This window comes from Purpureocillium takamizusanense, chromosome 1, assembly GCF_022605165.1.
Source record: "Purpureocillium takamizusanense chromosome 1, complete sequence".
Classification (NCBI taxonomy): Eukaryota; Fungi; Ascomycota; class Sordariomycetes; order Hypocreales; family Ophiocordycipitaceae; genus Purpureocillium; species Purpureocillium takamizusanense.
Window position 1 is genome coordinate 476,476 of NC_063068.1, and position 19,780 is coordinate 496,255.

The following is a 19,780-nucleotide window of genomic DNA, read 5'->3' on the forward strand; positions in this document are numbered from 1 at the left end:
CAGCGCTTGATGGATGGTACTCGGCCCGTTGCCGGTTAGACCAGCCCTTCCGACGTCGCATCGATAAACGGCGCTCAAGTGTGCTTGCCAGATTGGGCAATGCCTGCTGGCCGTCTACCCGGTCCCCCCCCAGTGTCGCTTCGCGCCCGTACGAAGTACGAGAAAAGAGTCTCGTACCTTGCAGCGCCTCGCGTCGTTCAACTCCACGCAGGCGTCATCCATCAACGGTGGCTTCTGCAGCTAGAGCACCGTCCCACATCCGGCAGTCCCCTCTCTGCGTCTGAGCCCACGGTCGAGCGCCGTCTCGCTCTCTCTCTAATATTATACGCGCCCGCCATCCCGGTCCTGCCGCGCGAGTCAGGCCGTCTGCCTAGCAGTAGGGTAAGGCTCAAGACTCATGCCTCCAGCCCTCCTTCCTTCATATTGGTCGTCGTCGTCGTTGCCGTCCGTCCGCCGTCACTCTCCGGGTCGTGCGACAACAATGTGTCGAGCGCCCGGCACATACATGTAAGCAGCAATAATCTGGTACGCGATGCGCTACTACTACAGGGCCCGAGCTCCCCGCCGGCCCGGCGTCTGGGGCCTGCGGTCTGCGTCGGCCGGTCCGGCAGCGGCCGATAAGACGTTGCGGCACAGGATGCCGGGCGGAGAGGGGAGTCGCGGCGCCGCATCATCCCATGTTACATCGCGCGCTCGGTACGTGCGGGTATTCGCAGTATTACCTACTTTGACCGTGGTACAAGACTAAGATATTGTTCTTTTTCCAACGGCAAGACTAGCCTATATCTCGTTTTCTTTTGTTCGTACCACCAGACATACTCTAGCGTCTACGTACAGTACTAGGCAAGCCAGCGGCAGGGACCAACGGAGCAACAATGGTATATACTATGACGAGAAACAAATCTTCGGCGGCGAGACACAATACGAAAATATCCCTCAAAGAGCGCACCAGGCACAGGTTTTGTTGCCGTTGAGGCGCAACAAGCCAGCCTCGGGAACCGGATCAGACCATGAACGGGCCGCCACCAGACAACATGCAAGCAGCAGCCCAGCCCAGCACAGCACAGCACAGCCTCGCAACTACACCGCCCAGCCCTCAGAAGTAACTTCCGCACGAGTGGGGGAACACCAGCCCGTCAAAGATGTTCTTGCGATTCTCAAACGACTCGCTCGGCCTCTTGACGGTCAGGTTGAACGCCGAGGGGCCCTGCCAGTTGCCCGTAACGCTCCGTAGCGGGTAGTACTCCCCCTCGGCGAGTGTCACGTCGGTGCAGTTGATGCCGTTGATGTAGTTGCCGCCCGTCGAGACCACCGTCGGTCTGGCCTTGGGGTCCGCCCGCCCGGTGACGCAATCAAACGCTGCGCCGTGCCCCCAGAAGACGTCGTTTTCGTTATCCGCCGTGGTGCATAGGCGGAAGACGCCCGACTCGGGCGCGCGATAGAAGCCCGTGTATACGACGGTGAAGTTATTGGCGTCGACGGCGAGGCCCCCGTTGGTGGCGCGCGTCCAGCCCACGGCGTACCACGCGCCGGGGAGGTCCGCGGGTCGCGGGTAGACGCGCGGGAAGGCGGACGCATCGGGCGGCGTGTCCTGCGGGAAGTAGGTCTGGTTGGTGAGCGAGGCGGCGCGCGGGCGGAGGTCCTGCGTGAGGTAATAGGACGAGGAGAGGCCGCTGCCCTGCCGGCTGTAGCCGCCGAAGGGGTTGGCGTAGTAGGCGATGTCGAGGCCCTGGGCTGGGCAGCCGTACCGGACGCGGCAGGGCCCGCCGGGCGTGGGCTCTGGACACTTGGAGGAGGAGGAGGAGGATGTGGTAGTATGGCTGGCGGTGTTCGTCGTCTTGGTCTCTGACGACGTCACGGTGGTGGGCGTGGTCTGCGTCGCTGTGTGCGATGTCGTGGCCGAGTGACCTCCACACTGTGTTACCTTAATGGGGGTCTGGATGACGACGATGACCGGGCCGGTGCTGCAGGGACGGAGTGTCGTCCAGGTCTTAGTTGTGCCGAGGTAAGGGATTGTAGTGGTGACCCTCGGCTCGGGGTGTGTAACGCTATCGACCTCTAGATCTAGGTCTGAGCCGTCGACCGTCTGAGCCGCAGTGGCCCCGATCGAGCATGCTACTAGGTTGATGAGACTGAGGCGAACCATGATGGTTATAGATGAGAGGGACAATGAGTATGTGGAAATGGCTACACCGATGCTGAAGCAGTCTGATGGCTGGCCGGGCGAAACAACAAAAATGAGAGCCAGACGGACCTTTATATAAATTATACAGCTTACTGGAATCACGAAGCTAGCAACACTTGCAGATTGCCAATTCATGCACACACTCAAGAAAGCTCGTCCAGTCTCCTGACAAACGGTCGTCAATCGCATCTCCGTTGCCAACCATCTCAACTACCTACCCCAACCACATAAGCCTAATCACCTATCCATCACCTCGCCATCAGTCTACCAAAGAAACCCATCCCAAACCTACATATGTAACTGAAGCCCAGCTGGCGACCGCGCGCCACTGCATCGTCACCCTACCCCCCAATATCACAACAGGCGTCAACATTACGGTAATTGTCGAATGTTATACCTCTTTCCGTATCGACATGTTTCAGCGCAATCAAAACCGACATCTTCATCACCTGCATCTTGGGCTGGTGCCTCCTCTCGGGATAAACATCTTTGTCATGACGTTGCATCGTCTCCCTTCCCGCGGCCGCTGACTTGCAGGAACCCAGTTGCAGGTCCCAGAGATATTGTGTGACGACCCAGCAGCAGCGCCGAGATTGAACTGCACGCCCCATCACACTTGACGGAAAAAAAAAAGGTGATTTGAAAGCAACCTTTTCAGCTGAGGCAGCGCAGCGGCGAGAGTCCATATTCGTCATTGTACATGCCCGCTTTGCTGGTTAGCTAGCTAAGTTAGCTAGCTTCCGCTGCCGCATGTGCCGTCAGAGTCCAGCCTCGTCGCCAATCGCCAGCCATACCACAACGTCGCGCCGACGGAAATGAGGTCTAGGTGTATCGCAGTGGCGTGGTATGTAGAAAAGGACCTTTGAGCGACTGTAGGCTGCTCGGCGGTTTCTCGGTGCCATCTCTCGCGATATCACGACGACTGCCTGTGACAGTTGTTGAGAACCAGACATCAATGGGGCGCGACAACGTGTTACGCCATTTTCGATTGGACCAATATACTTACCGGCAGGGCTAAACAGATGCAGCATCGCGCCCCGCGTCTTGGGTCCAAACGCCGTCAAGTTGACGAGCGCCGCGCCCCCGGTGATGAGCAGGAGTATGGCATCGTGCCTGCTGCTGTTGTCCTTTACCGTTACCACATGCACCAGCGACGACAGTCCGCGCGGCGGAAACGTCAGCGCCGTGAGTAGCAGCAGGGTCGTCTGGACGGCACAGTACAGCGGGAATAGGCGCTTCTAGAGGCCGACGAATGCCGACTTAGGGAGCGCCTAGAAGGTGGCTTTAGTTACGAGGAAGGTCTGGTAGAGTAATTAAATCAATTTTCAAAATAAGTCCTTAAGCTAAATATATTATAATACTAATTCACTGCCTGCCTCTGCCTTGCCTAGTCGTCGACGCCATGACTCCAGCCACGGCGCAAGGCAGAACAGTGACCGGCTGAGATCATGTGACCTCGCACGCGGACGGGTACGCGGCCACGCCTCAGCTTGCGTCCCGATGGGGAAAGCAAGGCGCTTGCCTGTGAGGGCGACCAGTGACGACAGCCCTGTGGCAAATGAGTCGCCCTCAGGCCTACGCAAGCACAGCCGACACCATCACCTGAGGCTTCGTCACGGAGCTCATAGTTGGGGTCCCTGACTCTCGCACTTGCCCAGTGGCAAGCTCGACACTTCATCTTTGTGGCCTCCCCCGGGCCCGTAGCCCGCCGTCTCAAACGTCGTTGACTTCTTGATTTACCTGTTTTCCCCGCGGCATCCGATTCCCAACTACCCCGCCTCTGGTCCCCCTCTGCCGGGCATCCGCCTGCCAACATCAAACATGCCCATCGTGAACCACGTCGTCCTCGCCTCGGGCGCCGTCGTCGCCGTCTCGGTGGCCGTCGCCGCCGCGATGGCTATGTACGAGTCGCCTGAGCTGCGACGCTACGCCGACGACATACGTCGACGCATAGCCATGACCCTGCACTCGATCGGCGACGGCATCAACCCGCCATATCGCGAGCCCCGATTCAACAGACCCGAGGATGCCGAGGGCTTCATGTTGTCCAGCGGCGGACACCGCTCCTGTGCCGAGCCCGGCGTCGATGCCGATGAAGAGACCCGCAGGAGGCAGCGTGAGGAGCTCCTCTACTGGAACAGGGTATTACTGGAAAAGAAGGATCAGGAAGAAAAGCAGCCGGCCGCACTTCCGGCCCCTCCAAAGAGACCAGCTGGTGCCCACCGGGGGTCGTCCTTTGATGACTTCTTGCGCAAGGATGAGGGATCCGAGACAGGCGCGTATGTGTTCAAGACCGGCGCAGAGGTGCAAGACTCTCAGCCTGGGCTTCGGCACCGCGGTGAAGGCTCGCGGGGGTTCTCCTCTGCGCTCTACAGCAACCCGTTCGCGGACGAGCATCACATCGATGGCGACGATATTGCTGAGATGAGCGCCACCTTCATCGCGCCCGGAAAGGACGAAGGCCTGTCGGATATCTACAGCGCCACTACGCGCGAGGGTGACGACGTGCGCAGCGCCACGCTGGAGGCATCGCCCGCCCTAATCGACCTCGCTTCCCACACGGAGACGTTGCAGCAGTCTCCGTCCGAGCTCCCATGTACGCTGGAGCGTCATCTGCCCGACGACGAGTACATGTCTGCCGGGCAGGAGGACCGCCACGAGGCGTACGCCTCCATCCAGGCGTGGGCGCAAGACTCGAGCCGCAACTTCTATTCGCCCCTGCCGGTAACGCCTGCGGCGCCCATGTCGGAGCCGGAGCTCGTCAGCGACGATGGCCAGCTGACGCCGACGGATTCGGTGTCGCTGGTCGGGTCCGGCGAGGATCTCGCGCAGGACGTGCGCTCGCTGCGGGCGGCTGAGACGGGGCGGCCGTACGACGTGATGAGTGCCAGCGAGGGCGTGTTGACGCCAGTGAGCTGGTCCGAGGTGGGCAGCGTCGTCAGCGAGAGCGACGCCCACGGTCCCGTGCGCGCATAGAGAAGGAGGCAGGGGTACAGTAGGCCAGAGAAAAGCGAGGCGAAAGGACCAGATTCCTAGACTCATTGTCATCGGCGTTACGGACGTTTGATTCTGCGAAGAATACGGTAGGGCGTTGGAAACGGTTAATTGCGGACTATTGGATATCAGGTCTCATATCACTGGCCACGAACAAATGGCCGTCCTATCTCTCGATTTACAGTTTATACCAATATTTCTTTGAATGCTTATATGCAACCCTTTGCGCCGTACGCTTGTAAGCCGAATCGCAAACAACATGCATGCCTCTATGCCCATACAAGCGGTCGCCCGGGGGGGCGGCCATCTGAATTCACTCCTTCTCTTGCGACGCAGACGCTAGCTGCTGCTGCTGTTTGTCTGCGGCGCATCACCGCCCGTCGTGTTTTTGCTGGCCTTGAGGCTCTCGCGATAGTCCTCCCAGAGCTTGTCGACCTCGTGCCCCGTGAGCTCACACCAAAAGGTACTCGCCTCGTACCTCTGAATGCGCAGCTTCTCGTTGACGCGGCTGACGAAGCCATCGCCGAGTCGGCGCTCGAGGTACTCGAGGAAATACGCCGTCTTCTGGTACCCAGCGTCCCAGTCGCCGTCGGCATCACGCGCCCAGTGCGGGGGCACGAGGCCGCAGCGCAGGCGCACCCAGTCGGCGATGCCCTCGATGAGGCCCCCGGGGCAGGTGCCGAAGGCGTTGAACTGGTAGCAGTGGACAAGTTCGTGGGTGACGACGCCGGCGACCTCGTCCGGGCCGCGGGGCGAGGGTACGCGGGCGAGGTAGGGCAGCGAGAAGTGCACCTCCTTGTGGTCGTCGTCGAGGTCGGAGCCCGTGGTGTAGGCGACGCCGGGCATGTCGCGCAGGATGAGCGTGACGGAGCGGGTCGGCGGGACCGTCGTGGTGGGGTTGGTGGGCGAGCCGTATAGTAGCCGGAGGAGGTTGGCGACGGCCGCCGTCATGCAGTCGGTGGCGTTGACCGAGTCGAGGAAGAGGCGGGCGCCGGGGTGGCCGAGGTCGCGGATCTCGAGGCGGAGCTTGGGCATGGGGAACTTGGGCGCGTGCTCGGCGTCATCGCCGTCGCTGCTGGTGGTAGGAGTGGGAGTAGTAGAAGTAGCGGTGCTGTCGTTGCTGTCGCCTTCGTCCGTCTTGGAGCGGACGGCGGGCGACATGGCGGGCTGGAAGATGCTCGTCGACGACGGCGCCGGCGTGGTTCCGGGAGGCGGGACGGACATGGTGCTGGTTTTCGTGGATGATATAAAGGAGTACACGACACGGACGGACGGTGCGCCACGAACGGACAGCAAGTCCAACGATAGCACCGCTAGGACTCGGACAGGGGGCCTAATCTACGGAGTGTCGCGGGTCGTGTGCCTCCCAGGGCCGGACGGAGGTGGACTGCGGATCTGGGGTTTGGAGTCTTGGACCCCTGGATCGGGGAAGGGATGGTGGATGGAAGAGGGGGGGGGGAGGGGCACGGGTCTGAGAGAACAGGTTACAGGTTCTCTCAGTTACGACGGAACACTCCGCTGCTACTGACTGCATGAGGGCACTCTATTCATAGCCAGCTAAAAGCTGTAGCAAAAAAAAAAAACCAGTCGAAAGAGTAAGAAAGTGCGTATCAATAGCGACTGCTTTGGAAAACACCCGTTGACGACGAATAAATGTGAGCAAAGATGTGCCGATGATGCGGTAACGATCCGAGATGCCCAAAATGCTATCATTCCAGGGAGGCTGCCGACTTGGTGCTTGAGTTGGCGGGGTAGGTAATACATTGATCTGGGCAGCCAACCCACCCGCCTGCAGTGAGTGCTCCACCACAAAGGAACGCGCCTCGGTTGCGACTCTGAGGTGCTGCCCGCCCAGGAGAGACGCGACGCCCCGCTAAAATGACGCCGTTGCTGAGCACCAGGCCGCGAAGCCACAGCGGGCGCGAAGCTCCTGCGATTGGCGGATGGAAGCTCCCGTCGGGGCCCCGTCCGCGTGCTGGCCGGCCGCCGCTGAAGTGCCCACCGTTTACCACGGCAACCCGCGCCCACCTCGCCGCTGCGCTGCTGCATTGGGAGTCGGTCACGTCAGCCGCGGCCGCCGCCCAACGACGCCCATTCAAACGGAAATGGGGAACGCCCAGCTGCACCTCCGCCCACCGTCTCACTGCGGTGGGTAGGCAAGGTAGGTTTGTTTTGCGCGCCACCTCCTTCTCCTCACCACCACCACAACCACCATCACCAGTCATCAACAACCAAAAAACAAAAAGCATCCTCCCGACACTCCCATCGAACCACACACGCAGCACCGCGCGCGCGCCCTCCCAATGCGATCGTCCCCCTCCAGCCTGATTCGCCCTTCTCGCTGCCCCGGACTCTGACAGCGAGCCGCCCTTGCTTCCTGCGACAAGCTCCGCTCGCCTCCGTAGCTAAATTGTGAGGTCTCACCCCCCTCCGCCCGCCCTTGGGTTTGCCCCGAAGACGCCCACAGACAAGACAGACTTGGGCCCTGGACGCCACCGTTGCTTCCCGCTCGGGACGGTGCGCAATTCCTGTCTCTCCGCGTCTGCTGAAGCATCTTTTCCTGCGCATCACCAAGTCGGACCGCAGCTAGTTTGCCTCGACATGTGAAACGGGCGCCTCTTTGACTGACTGCAATTCGCGACAGCTCTAGCTATCTCGAACGAGCCACGCCGCACCTACCGGCCATGGCAGACAGCAAGCTTACCGACCAGCAGGTCGCCGACCTCGTGGCTATCCTGCGCAGCGATTCGACCCTCGACGCCAAGGTCCAGCTCGTCACCACAGTCAAGTCGTGCATCAAGCAGCACAACGTCCCTGAGACCTCAGTGCCCCTGCTCTTCGACGGTCTGCGCGCCGCGTCGTCATCCCAGCACTCGGCGCTTGTCAATGCCGGCTTCACTGCCCTGAACCACCTCCTCACGCGCCTGTCCCGCCAGGACCCGAAGCTCCTGGCCAAGGAGGCCGTCCGCACCCTGCCGCTTGTCATCGAAAAGCTCGGCGACCAAAAGGACAAGTTCCGCGGGTTGGCTCTTCATGGCCTCAACACCTTCTATGCCGTGGCTCCGCAGGATGTTGAGCGCGTCGTGCGCAATTCGGCCATGAGCGGCAAGAACCCAAGAGCCAAGGAAGCTGGTATGCAGTGGCTTCTGCAGGTACGTCTCTCGTCGCAACTCACTTCTGGACGGACACTAACAGCCATCGCCGAAAGACTCACAAGGAGCAGGGACTGCAGTTCAGGAGCTATGTGCCGCTCCTAATGGAGCTGCTTGAGGATGCGGACGGCATGGTCCGAGACGCGGCTAAAAGCACCGTCATTGAACTATTCAAGTATGCGCCACCCAACCTCGGCAATGCCTTCATCTCGCTTACGCACTAATCAACACAGGACCGCACCGAACGCGGCCAAGTCTGATCTCAAGCGACAGCTCAAGAACTTCAAAGTCCGACCTGCTATCGAACAGGCCATCGTCAAGGCCCTCGCTCCGACCGGCGGCCGACCAGACACACCAGGTGACGTGACGCATCCGACCCGCCCGAATCTCGCCGCCAGTGTGTCCTCCATCGGGAGCGAGCGTCCCGTAACCCCCGCCGTTGATGTCCAAGCCGAACCCATCGAGCCCATGTACGTCAACACCCATCGCGAGCTGGAGGATATGTTCCGCGAGATGGCGTGGCACTTTGAGGGCAAAGAGACGGAGCAAAACTGGATGAAGCGCGAGCAAAGCATGGGCACTCTGCGGAAGCTCAATGCCGGCAATGCGCCGGCTGACTTTCCCGACTCCTTCCTCGCCGGCTTGCGAAGCATGCTGGACGGCATTATCAAGGCCGTCAACTCGCTGCGCACCAGCTTGTCCAAGGAGGGTTGCGGACTGGTTCAGGATATTGCCATCACGTTTGGCCCTGCCATGGACCCCATGGTGGAGCTGTTGATGCAGACGTTCGTCAAGCTTTCTGCCGGCACCAAGAAGATCAGCTCGCAACTCGCCAATACCACTGTCGACACCATCATCGGCCGTGTGAGCTATACGGCTCGACTGATGCAGCACATCTGGAGCGCCTGTCAAGACAAGAACGTGCAGCCCAGGTTGTACTCGACCGGCTGGCTCAAGACGATTTTGAAAAAGGAGGCGCACCACAAGAGCCACATCGAGCACAGCGGGGGCGTTGATCTGATGGAAAAGTGCATCAAGAAGGGCCTCGGAGATGCCAACCCAGGAGTGCGTGAGAAGATGCGGTCAGCGTACTGGGCATTCTGGGGCGTTTGGCCTGCACGAGCCGATGCGTAGGTGCCTCCATCGATTTGCCGCCGGCTTCACATCGCTAACTCGAGCTCGCAGGATAATGGCCGACTTGGATTCCACGGCGCAGAAGCTCCTTAATAAAGACCCCAACAACCCCAACTCGCCCAAGAAGTCCGCGGATCCTCCAGCCCGGCCGGGCCTTGGCTTGTCTAGGAGCACCATGACCTCGAGCAAACCGAGTCTGCGCGAAGCCATGATGGCCCAGAAAAAGGCACTTGCCGCCAAGAACCTCCCTGCGCGCCCGGGCTCTGCTATGGCACATATTTCCCCCGTCCGAACGACTACGACAACGAGCAGCTCCAGCCATGCCGCAGCCCCCGCAAAGCCATCCGGAACGCGAATGCGTCCCGAGCCGACTACCGCCGTCAACGCCGGAGGTATGTCAGTGGCTCCTATGCGGCCGGCTCGAAGGAGGCCGGAGATGGCAGCTCGACCAGCCACGGCTGGGCCTTATTCAGTCCGGGACCACCCCTCCTCGCTTGAGGTCGACAGTCCCGAGACTCTCAAATCCAAGCACGCCACCCCAAAGCCAAGAGACACGACCCCGAAGAGGACCGCGCCGCGCACTAGACCCGGCCATGTCACACATGCTAGCGAATCGAGTGTCGCGTCTCCAGCGGTGCACTCGCAAGTGTCCAAGATCCCATCGCCAAAGGAAAGCCCAAGCAGGTTCCGTCAATCGCGCACGACGATCCCATCGTCCAGTCCCTCCAAGGCGAACGAAGACATTACGCTTGTTGTGCCGCAAATGTCGAGCATCAGGACATCGTCGCCACAAGCACCACGGCCGCCGAGAATGCCTCTTGATGCCGAGTCGACGCTGATTGCTTCCCCGACTCAGCCCGAAATACCGCAAGAATCATCTTCTCGCACCTTGCAGGTGTACGAGGACCCCTTCACGGATGATCAGGCGACACCCAGACCCACATTTACATCTCCTGTCCTTGAGGACAAGCCAGTGAACGAGGATGCAGCGAACCTCCTAAAGCCCAACGGCAAGGAGCCCACGGTGGAGCAGATCGATTCTCCCGAGAAGGCTAGACAAAATAGCCGTCTGCTGGACAGCGGTATCGCCAAGATCAAAGCCAAGTCGCTGGAGGTTCATGGCTTCCGCAAGCTGCAATCACTCATCCGTGACAGCAGGACCGTCTTCACCGATGACAAGTTTGAAGCGTTAGTCCTTGGTCTGTTCCAGTTCCTCGAAGACACTCTCCCCACCCTCCCTGCGGACAAGGCGCAGGACGTCAAGGCTCAGGCCCTCACGACTATCAAGTTGCTGCTTCGCAAGGAGCGTGACAACTTCCGACCGCACGTCTCCAAGGCCCTCGAGTCTCTCCTACAGACGCGAAGCGCATACGATTCCCGTGCTCATGTCGTTAGCGGCCTTGAGCTCCTCGCCGACGAGCTCGTGGCCCTTGGCGATGGGTCCGAGATGGTCGTGGTGCTCACTCGACGCCTTCAGTCCTGTTCCGACACGACCACGGAGGGGTGCCGCACCCTCAGCATGGGCCTCCACGTACTGCGCGAGATGCTTGATAAGCGACTCGAGTTCATCCCCAACGAGGGCGAGCTTGGCCAGCTCACCAGCCTCGCCGGGGGATGCATCGAATCGGCGGACTCGGGAGTCCGCATGGACGCCGTCAAGTTTTGCGTGTCTTTGCACGAGCGCGTGGGTGAGGCAGCATTCTGGGATGCGCTTCGCGGCGTGAAGGAAGACCCGAAGAGCCTCATCACCTACTACATCGTCAAAAAGCAGCGCGAGCAGGTCTTTAGCCCTGCTGGTAGCGCCGCGGCTGCTTCTTGAGCGAGGGGTCAATCGAAGACTTGCCGTTATTGTAGATGCAGGAAAGCGCACGGTGTAGGCGTTTACAACACGATGATGGGTCTGATGGAAGGAATGAAAAGCGTGCGCTTATTTATGCTGTTTTGTCATGTTATGCTGGTTTGCGTAGCCAGCGCGCCGGTGTTGGAGTTGGTCTTTGGGGATGAGGCGCATGGGCGTAGTTTGTGTAGAGACATTGTAATATATTGGATGAATATGGTACGCAGCTCACGCGCTGTCCTAGAATCATCAGAGCTTGTAATAGTGGTCATGCACCCTCACCGTTCAAGGTGGCTATTGGCTCGCCATTTTTGACCACCGTGCAAACTGTTGATCCCCTATTCATTCACATGGGAATACAGAAGTGGGTGAGTCCAGTTTCTTACTTGGACGTAATGATTGCTCTCGAGTTTGTCTCGTGACGTACGTGTCAAGGATCGTAAGGCTTTATTAATAGACCGACCGGGTGGCCAAGGGGAAGCTTTGACGGCGGGGCACGGTCGCAGGAAAGAAGTGAACACCAGGCTGTGATCTCTGCGGGCGAGGCAAGCTCGGTCAAGCTGGATATTGGTTATCGTCATCTACATTGAGGTTTACGTAACTTTAGGACTCTGTGCTCGGATGGTGAAACACCGAGCCCCTCGTGAAGCGTACAACAGCATCTGGCCCAAGCAGTAGTGGTCAGAGAGATAAAGAGGCATCAAGGTCTGGCTCTAACGCGCGTTGAAGAACGCGAGTTTGGCAGAGAGGGAGGGAGCGCAAATAATACCGACCAAGTCACTACGATTGACCCCTACCAGAAACACCCCCCCCCCCCTTCGCGGCCCAGCTACTCTTCACGCCGCCGTGAAACATTGGGGAACAGAACAGAGGCCGTCACCACTTCCTCCCTCCATCGAAGAAACTCCTGATGAAATGGCGAGGACAAGGGCACAGCGACGCGCCCCCAGGCCCAGCGTCCCCCCAGCCGAAATCGAAGTAGGACCCTACATGCAGCTGAGCGAAGCCGAGCACGTGTCACAGTTCCTCAGCGTCATGTTCTGCGAGGACCTCGCGCACAGGGTGCTGGACGTGGAACAACGAGGAGAAGAAGTGACGCAATCCGTGAAATGGGTAGGGGACAGTGCCCTCGTCTTCTGGCCGGTCCTGGCCATCGACGAGCACGGCTGGAAGCGGAGCGAGCTGCCCCTCAAGCTGAGGATAATCCGCAACGAGACGGGCATCAAGAGGGTGTACTTTGCGGAGATGCCCGGCACCGACATCGTCTTCTTCGGCCTGGGCTACGCCGATGCCGCCAAGGCGGGGGAGCTGATTAGATGTCTGATCCATTTCAATATCTGCGCGACGTTTCGGCCCCTGACGAGGGAGAATTCTCGGAATCTTGACAGGCATAGAAGTGCGCCGGAAGCGTGAGGAGGGGGTGGCCGGTAGGTGGGTGGGTGGGTGGGTGTTGGCTGCTGCTGCTGGATGCGTACCTGAACGCACGCAACACTGCCCCCCTACTCTGTTTGCTATGTTTTCTTCTTCTTCTTCTTCTTCTTCTTCTTCTTGTTCGCTTAATCTTTTTTTTTTCTTCTATGATTTTCCATGCATAACCATCAAGCTTGGGGAGAGGGGGGGGGGTGTTGCGGTCTGGCGGCACCAGGTATTCTTAGAAAGAGCAACGATATCAACAAACGTTGGGCCGTTTCACCCAATGAAGGCCCTTGGCATGCGGCGGCGGCTTGGAACCCGATCAGAATAAATGGTATGCACCCCAAACTCGCACTCACATGGACCAAAGGTCCAAAAGTCACAGGCTATTGTCGCATGACCCTCTAAGCCGCCCACGACGTAGCCCGCCTAGCCAAGGCGATCCCGGCGTCGTGATCGTGCGGCCGGGTGAATGCATACATAGGCGCGATACTTGGGCTGGCATGTATGTAAAAAGGCTCGAGGACCGCCGATGCTACGGAGCAGAACTTCACGGCCCCTTTGCAAGTAGGGTAAAGCAACTGAAAAGTCACCCTATTGGCGTAGCATCTCGATCGGACAGTAGTCACATAAAAAGAAAGGAAAGAATTGTTGTGAATCTTCTTCGGTATCGTCCGTTATAGTACCTTCTAGAGTAATCTTTGGTATCGTTTCTCCCTTAGAATGTGAGGGCTACAGAACAATACCGCACTGCAAGTCGGTACAAGGCCAAGGTCTCAGTGCCCAGCCACGTACAGAAAAGTGCCCGCCCAAGCGAAGAAAAGACGCACGCGAGCAGAGCAAAAAGCGGCCCCCAGCAGCGACCAGGAGACACGACACAAGACCGCCGGGCCCCCCATGATATCTCCCCCTCCGTACCAACTCCACAGTGATGACCTGGGTTCTGAATCGGCTGGAAATAAAAGCAAGAAAAGGGCATTCCCCGAAAGGAAAGGGTATTACCCGATGATGGAGATAGCTTCAGGCAGATGTAAAAACAGTAACGCCGTCGCAGATTGCGAAAGTCGGCTCTCAGATGACTATCGAGACACCGTTTACGAGTCGTCAAAGATTCTGTGGCTGTTTTCTATGACGAACTGCACGGCAATGTTCTTCGCGTGCATGTCGGTCATCTCTCGCTCGATGCTGAGGTCTCGCATGATGGTAGGTGCGAAGACGACGGCGAGGTTCTTTGGTGACATCTATCCGATGAGTTAGTCATTGCCGTTTATGGAATGCAAAAAGCGCATCTTACCAGGTTCTCGGGTTCACGCTGGGCCACACGAGATAGGTGGAACATCAAAAACTCGAGACAGTCCTTGTGGCTCTGCGGCATGGAAACAAATGTCCTTCGTAAGTGATCACACCGCTCCGTTTCGTCGGCAATGGCTACATTGAGTCAGTAAAATTGTAACAGTACACCAGGGCGGGTCATGACGTACCGTTGCACTCCAGAATTCGCTCATACACCTCAAAAGTGAGTAGCGGCGTTGGCAGTTTTCGGAAGTACTGCTTCAAGACGCTAGTGACTGCAGTGATGTCGATATCCGGGTCGGAGATGTCAAAATTGTCATTCTTGTCGAAGCCATCCTTGATCATGTTGACCTGCGAGTTTCCACCCGTCTTCCGGTAGATTCCCTCTTGGTCCATGCCTCTGAGCTCAACCTCCTCAATGCATCGTGAGACAACGGTGGGGATCTGGCGACGTTCGTACTCGGCTCGCTCGCCGAGGTCGGAGCCAAACAGGGTCGAGGCAGGCTCTGCAGCGGCAGGCACTGCGACGGCGCTGGCTGACGCCGACTTGGGCATAGCATTCTTCTTCCCGAAGAAGCCGAAGCCTTGCCGGCCAGGGTCGAGTTGTTGCCTGCCCTGGCTGTTCGGGCCGACGGGGGCGGGAGATTCTACCTGTGAAACCGTCATGTTGTACGGCAAGCCAATGTTGTCTCCGACCAGCCCGCCGTGTTGCATCCTCTCGCGGTCGTTCTGCTGGAATGCGACCACGGCCCTGTTCACACCCTTGGCCACATTCTGAGCCATAGTCTTGGAACCCTTCTTCCAGTTGAACTTCTTGACTTGGCCCTTGCGAACATGCACCACCGTAGGGCCACTCTCCACAATAGGCTCCTCATCAGCTACCAGCGTGGCTCCAGTAGTCATACTGGAAGCATCAAGGTTCAAAGCCGAACCGGCCCCTCCTTTGGAACCGTAAATTCCGAGGCCGTTGGGAGGTTTCAAGTCGCCGCCAATCTGAGACTTGAATCGCTCCTGGATTTGATGGGTGAGGTCGTTGTTCATGTCAGCGAGCTGCGCGTTCTTGGAGGAAAGTTGCTCGAACTCCATGAGAGCGCGATCCCGGTCGGACATGGCCTGGTTTTTCTCGGCGAGCACAAGGTCCCGTTCTTCGTGAAGCTGCTCAATGGACGCCGACATGGCCATCTTGACTTTGTCAAGCTTCTGCACGAACTCTTTGATGGCAGAATCCTCCAGATCCCGAGGATCAATGGGCGTCTTTGTCTCCTTTGCACGTTCGACGTAACCTGCCAGGACCTCCAGCTGACGAATCATAATCTCAGTCTGGGTGTCCAGGACAGACACGGTCTTCCTCTTCTCAATGAGCTTTTTGTTCAGGTTCTGAAGATCCTTCTCGGTGGTGAACTGTCGCTCCAGCTCGGCGACCCTCTGCTCCGAGTTCCTAAGCTGGCGTTTGAGCAGATGGGGATCGTCGGCAGTGGCGAGAGAGACGGGGTTGCTGATGTCGGGATGGCCGTTGTGGTCATCGCCCGCGGGCGTCTTTGGCCATCTGGGAGAGACCGTCGCCCGTGTGGTCTCGCTGATGCTCCGGGCGTGGCTCGATCTATGTGGGTGGTAGCCGGACTCGACACTACCGGTGCGGCCGTGACGAACGACATTCGAGACTCTGCGCAGAATAGAGGATGAACCTTCGTCGGTCCCAAGGATCCTAGCCATGTCCTCATCCATGCTGAAATCTCCGCCACTGCTCCACCTGGGCAGCTTTGGCGACACCTTGGGAGATGCTGGCTCGTAATTGGAGCTGATGGACTCCTTTGTGGCATGGCCCTGGTTACCTGGCGGCGCAGGTGCCGCGCGCGGGTGCATGTATGTGTCCGTGGTACCAGCTTTAGTACCAGGCGCCGGGGGCCTGCCTGGGGTGCCTGTTTTGCCATTTGCTAAACGGGCATGTCAGCGATTAATCTGGTCACTTGATACGGTCGCTGAGGCATAATACCGGCCCTTGAGGTACTCGAAGGAACCTCTTTACGCGGAATCGACTTGGAGCTGTCGGCGCGTGGCGGCCCCTTTATGACCACATCGTGAGAGCTGTTCTCCTCGTCTTCTTGTCGTTTGGAGTCCTGAGAAGGACGAGGCGGCGGCAGGTTTTCGTTTGTCTTGCTCGACTCCGACAAGTTGGATAGTCCCTCTTTGCGGGAGATGCCGTTCGCTGACTTGCCAGACGCGCCATCGTGGGGCACAGAGTTGGAACTGCTGCTTCGCGACGCGAGGCTCTTCGCCCGAGGGGCATCTTGGAGTTGGAACTCGTTCCCTGATGATGGAGACGTCTTACTCTGGTCCTGGTCTGAGGCCTTGGACTGCTGCCGCGGTTGCTGCTTGACTTGCGTGATGTCGAGGTCGGACGAGTGTTGCCGACCCTTCTCCTGGAAGGCGATGTGCGGCGTGGACGCGTGAGAGTCGCTGCGTTTCTCCGAAGAACTGGATGAGGACTTGGGCACGCTGAAGTAGTCCTTGTCCTTCTTCGCGCTAGCACTGTCCGACGTAGATCTGGGGGTTCCGCTATAGGGCGCGGGACTTGGATCGACACCAATGGGGATGAAGAAGCTCTCGGGCGATTCTGAGGGATCTACGGTTGCGTACATGCCCGAAGCGCGATTCTTCCGATATGTGGTCGCCGGCAGGCTCAGGCCCTCGGACTTGGTAGCTGACTCACGTTCCGGAGATCGAGCAGGCCGGGAGCTGCCTCGGGACAACGACAACGACTCATCATATCTGTGGCCAGCACGGGGTCGCGGGGACAGTTCGGTCGGGGTGTCAGAGTCGGGTTCAACGCGGTCGTTCGAGAAGGCATTGTTGGGGATCGCGTTGGGCGGCAGCGCCGGCAGAGACTTTTCGGTCATGGCAGGCGAGTTTTCTTTTTCGCGAGCCTTGGCGGCTGCTGCTGCCTTGGATTTCTTCCTGCGTCTGGCCATTAATGTCTCATGGCAGCCCATGCAAAAGATGCCCTGTGATGTTCTCGCGTATCGCAGGTTCTCTATCTTTCGTTTACAATTTCGGCATCGGAAACACGTGGCGCAAAAGGCTTGGTCTCCGGTGAGGATGGCAAGGTCTTCGATTTTGTTGCCGCAGGCGTTACAGCTGTAGGTGCAGTTGTTGCATATGAGAGAGCCGTCGCCGAGGAGGAGCAAGTTCGCATCAGAGTCGAGGAGAGTGCCGCAGGTGTTGCAACGGAAGCAGTCGAGATGCCACCGGTTGCCAGCTGTTAGGTAGAAAGGGAAGTGTCAGCTGGGCGGCCTGCGGTCATGCGGGGAGGCCGACGGCAAGCCAGGCAAAGTAGCGGACAAAGCCCGCCAGGTGGCAAGCAGCTAAGGCGCGCTCTGTGCGCCGGAGAGGAGGCAGAAGGCAGCATCGACGTACCTAACTCAAATGCTTTCCCTTCTTCGAGGATCTGTGCAATAAACCAGTCAGGTTCGCGCTCCAGGGCAGCACCGGAGACGGACGGAACGAACCTCGCCGCAGCCCTTGCAGGGGAAGACATCGTCAGTGTCCATCTGGGTGTCCAGATACTCGTCGACGATGGTGGCCATGGCGACGTGTCACGGCACGAACGGCCACCGGTTGAGAACCTTATCGGCGTCGAGAGAAGATGCGGGCGCGGGCCGTATAGTCGAGGACGGTTGAGAATTCGTGCGACGGGACGGCGGACTACCGACTCGAAAGCATCGACGGCGGCTCCGATCGACGGCGGCGGCTGCGGGGCCGGGCAGGAAAAGCAACGGACAGGTTCGCTATGGACGGAACGAACGACCATGCGCGGTCGTCGATGGAGTCAGGTCAGGGCCAAGGACGAGCCGCAGGACGGCTTTCAATGGCGCGGGTCGAGCGGCGGCCAGGGCGTGTAGACGGGCGTCCGCCACGGACGCGGGATCAGGAGGTCGGCCGGGCTTTTGCTTCTTGGGGGGAAGAGAGGCGCCGAAGCGAGCCAGCGGGCGCGGCGCAGACAAAGGAACGGAGAAGCGCCGATGACTCTGGGAGGCTTGCTCTGCGCCGTGGCCGTGGCAAAAGCAGAGCGGCGAGAATGTGGGAGGATGATGCACGGAAGAGGGAAAAGGGACGAGGAGGGCGCGGCGGGATGTCGAGCCGGAGAGGCAAGGTCGGCGAGGAGGAACGTAGAGGGATTGGGCGCAAGGAGGGAATGAACATTGGCTGCTGGCCTGGACTGGGGGAGCCCAGCGCTCTAGGCTAGCTGGCCAGTGCCTCCCTAAAGGCTGTGGAGCACGAGCTGGCCAGCCAGGGGAGCCGCCACGGCGGCGGATGGCAGGCGGGTCAGCGACGAGACCCGGATAGCAGGCCCCGGGGGCAGCTTGGCGGGCGGACGGACGGGAGCTCAATGGATGGATGGATGCTGCCAGGCCCAGCGCTGTATGCCCATCTGCCCAGGCTGCTGTTCGGGCAGGCTCTCACCTCAACTCACAGGTGGCCGGACTCCACTGGTCGGGCACATTACAGGTGCGAGCCGGCCGACAAGCTTACCTAGTAGTTAGTACTGAAGGTACAAAGCAGCTTCCAGGATCCCTTCACACCACACCACTCATCCACCCCCCCTCGTCACAGCCCCAACCCGCAGTCGAGTTGAGCCGGCAAACGGAACCGCTCCCCTTCTTGTGGTGCACCACCATCCCGTGCGGGTTCACGCTAGTAAAGCCCGGTGCCTGACGAGCAACGACCCCTTCCCGGCCCCCTTGTCTGGTACCCGGATCCCGCGCGGCGCTTTCGACCACAGGGCGGCGGTCACCTAATTCAGGGTCGTGGAATGCTGCGGATCGGGGCTGACAGCAGACAAACCCACCTCGGTGGCCTTGGGCTACGTGCCTGTCCTTCTACTACGTGCTCTTATTAGGTAGTACCCTGCCTCGGACGCAGAGCTAGGTGCGAGCACGACGGCCGTCCTCGCGCGCGCGTGGACACGTTCCTGTTGGCCCGATGGGCGTCCCAGAACCAGCACCTACCGGCATCAGCACAGGTGCTCCGTGGAGAAGCTGTGGCTGGCCACATGGACGATGGGAAAGCCATAGCCAATGTGTGGCCCCTTCTCCCATCATCATCGGCCAGCACACCATCACCCTCCCGTCACCCACAGAAGGGCAGGCAGACTGAGCGGGCTTTTTGGCCTCGGAGCTGACGGCGGCCACTGCGAGAGGCGCGTCTCTCCCTCTCTCTGGCCGGCCGCCTCTTTTCACGCCAAACTGGAGCGACGCAAGCGCGACGAACTGCGGGACGCCACAGAGGGGCCCTCGATGGATGGAGACCAGGGGCTGACAAGCGCGACGGGGCCATGCCATGCTGGACCAGCAGGGGGGGAGCGCGAGGAAGCCAGGGCATTTCGAGTTCCAGGACCCTGTTCGGGGGCGGCGTGTGGTTGATCTCGTTGGCGCCCACCAAAGCCGGCAGCGAAACGAGCTCCATCGCCCGCGCAGCGCCAGCCGATATACGGAGTACGTGCAACTGGTTTCTGCGCCGCACCACCGCAACAGCAGCAACAGCAGCAGCAGCAGCAGCAGCAACACTCGGGGATCCCCCAGGCTCGACGGTACGGTGCAGTACGTAGTGGTATCGATCGACCGCCTGCCCGCCCGCTGTGCATTGTTCCGTCACGGGCGGCTGACTCCCACGCGACGAGTCAGACAGGGATCGCCACCCGCGTTGGATCGGGGAAACGGCCAGGGGGGGCGCCGAGCCAGGCCAGTCCAGTCTGGAGAAACCGCGCAACGCTGG

At 59.6% G+C, this 19,780-nt stretch overlaps 7 protein-coding genes across 7 annotated transcripts; 3 read left to right on the forward strand and 4 right to left on the reverse strand.

Annotated features, from left to right (window-relative positions):
- Nucleotides 1–1,096: 1,096 nt before the first annotated feature.
- JDV02_000169 (uncharacterized protein) lies at nt 1,097–2,146 on the reverse strand (the record flags this gene model as incomplete). Its single annotated transcript, XM_047980944.1, has 1 exon — nt 1,097–2,146. The coding sequence occupies one exon, from the start codon at nt 2,144–2,146 to the stop codon at nt 1,097–1,099; it is 1,050 nt and encodes a 349-aa protein (XP_047836902.1).
- A 380-nt stretch (nt 2,147–2,526) lies between these two features.
- On the reverse strand, nt 2,527–2,880 carry JDV02_000170 (uncharacterized protein; the record flags this gene model as incomplete). Its single annotated transcript, XM_047980945.1, has 1 exon — nt 2,527–2,880. The coding sequence occupies one exon, from the start codon at nt 2,878–2,880 to the stop codon at nt 2,527–2,529; it is 354 nt and encodes a 117-aa protein (XP_047836903.1).
- An 863-nt stretch (nt 2,881–3,743) lies between these two features.
- Nucleotides 3,744–5,410, forward strand: JDV02_000171 (uncharacterized protein). Its single transcript, XM_047980946.1, has one exon. The coding sequence runs from the start codon at nt 4,007–4,009 to the stop codon at nt 5,159–5,161; it is 1,155 nt and encodes a 384-aa protein (XP_047836904.1). The 5' UTR covers nt 3,744–4,006; the 3' UTR covers nt 5,162–5,410.
- JDV02_000172 (uncharacterized protein) lies at nt 5,299–6,618 on the reverse strand. Its single transcript, XM_047980947.1, has one exon. The coding sequence runs from the start codon at nt 6,401–6,403 to the stop codon at nt 5,519–5,521; it is 885 nt and encodes a 294-aa protein (XP_047836905.1). The 5' UTR covers nt 6,404–6,618; the 3' UTR covers nt 5,299–5,518.
- Nucleotides 6,619–7,378: 760 nt separating this feature from the next.
- STU1 (suppressor of tub2 mutation) lies at nt 7,379–11,557 on the forward strand. Its single transcript, XM_047980948.1, has 5 exons — nt 7,379–7,591; nt 7,830–8,331; nt 8,403–8,506; nt 8,565–9,461; nt 9,517–11,557. The coding sequence occupies exons 2-5, from the start codon at nt 7,864–7,866 to the stop codon at nt 11,282–11,284; spliced, it is 3,237 nt and encodes a 1,078-aa protein (XP_047836906.1). The 5' UTR covers nt 7,379–7,591; nt 7,830–7,863; the 3' UTR covers nt 11,285–11,557.
- A 735-nt stretch (nt 11,558–12,292) lies between these two features.
- JDV02_000174 (uncharacterized protein) lies at nt 12,293–12,715 on the forward strand (the record flags this gene model as incomplete). Its single annotated transcript, XM_047980949.1, has 1 exon — nt 12,293–12,715. The coding sequence occupies one exon, from the start codon at nt 12,293–12,295 to the stop codon at nt 12,713–12,715; it is 423 nt and encodes a 140-aa protein (XP_047836907.1).
- A 648-nt stretch (nt 12,716–13,363) lies between these two features.
- On the reverse strand, nt 13,364–18,169 carry RGA2 (Rho-type gtpase-activating protein). Its single transcript, XM_047980950.1, has 6 exons — nt 17,515–18,169; nt 17,423–17,453; nt 16,002–17,264; nt 14,197–15,942; nt 14,010–14,143; nt 13,364–13,956 (listed from the first exon to the last, which is right to left on the reverse strand). Exons 1-6 carry the CDS (start codon nt 17,590–17,592, stop codon nt 13,810–13,812), a joined length of 3,399 nt encoding a protein of 1,132 aa, XP_047836908.1. The 5' UTR covers nt 17,593–18,169; the 3' UTR covers nt 13,364–13,809.
- Nucleotides 18,170–19,780: the final 1,611 nt, after the last annotated feature.

Coding starts and splice junctions, on each gene's coding strand:
- JDV02_000171 (XM_047980946.1), top strand. CDS start 4,007: ATGCCCATCGTGAACCACGTCGTCCTCGCCTCGGGCGCCGTCGTCGCC.
- JDV02_000172 (XM_047980947.1), bottom strand. CDS start 6,403: ATGTCCGTCCCGCCTCCCGGAACCACGCCGGCGCCGTCGTCGACGAGC.
- STU1 (XM_047980948.1), top strand. CDS start 7,864: ATGGCAGACAGCAAGCTTACCGACCAGCAGGTCGCCGACCTCGTGGCT. Junction 8,332..8,402: donor GTATGCAGTGGCTTCTGCAG/GTACGTCTCTCG, acceptor CACAAGGAGCAG/GGACTGCAGTTCAGGAGCTA. Junction 8,507..8,564: donor ACCGTCATTGAACTATTCAA/GTATGCGCCACC, acceptor TAATCAACACAG/GACCGCACCGAACGCGGCCA.
- RGA2 (XM_047980950.1), bottom strand. CDS start 17,592: ATGGCCACCATCGTCGACGAGTATCTGGACACCCAGATGGACACTGAC. Junction 17,265..17,422: donor AGGGAAAGCATTTGAGTTAG/GTACGTCGATGC, acceptor TCTACCTAACAG/CTGGCAACCGGTGGCATCTC. Junction 15,943..16,001: donor TTCGAGTACCTCAAGGGCCG/GTATTATGCCTC, acceptor ATGCCCGTTTAG/CAAATGGCAAAACAGGCACC.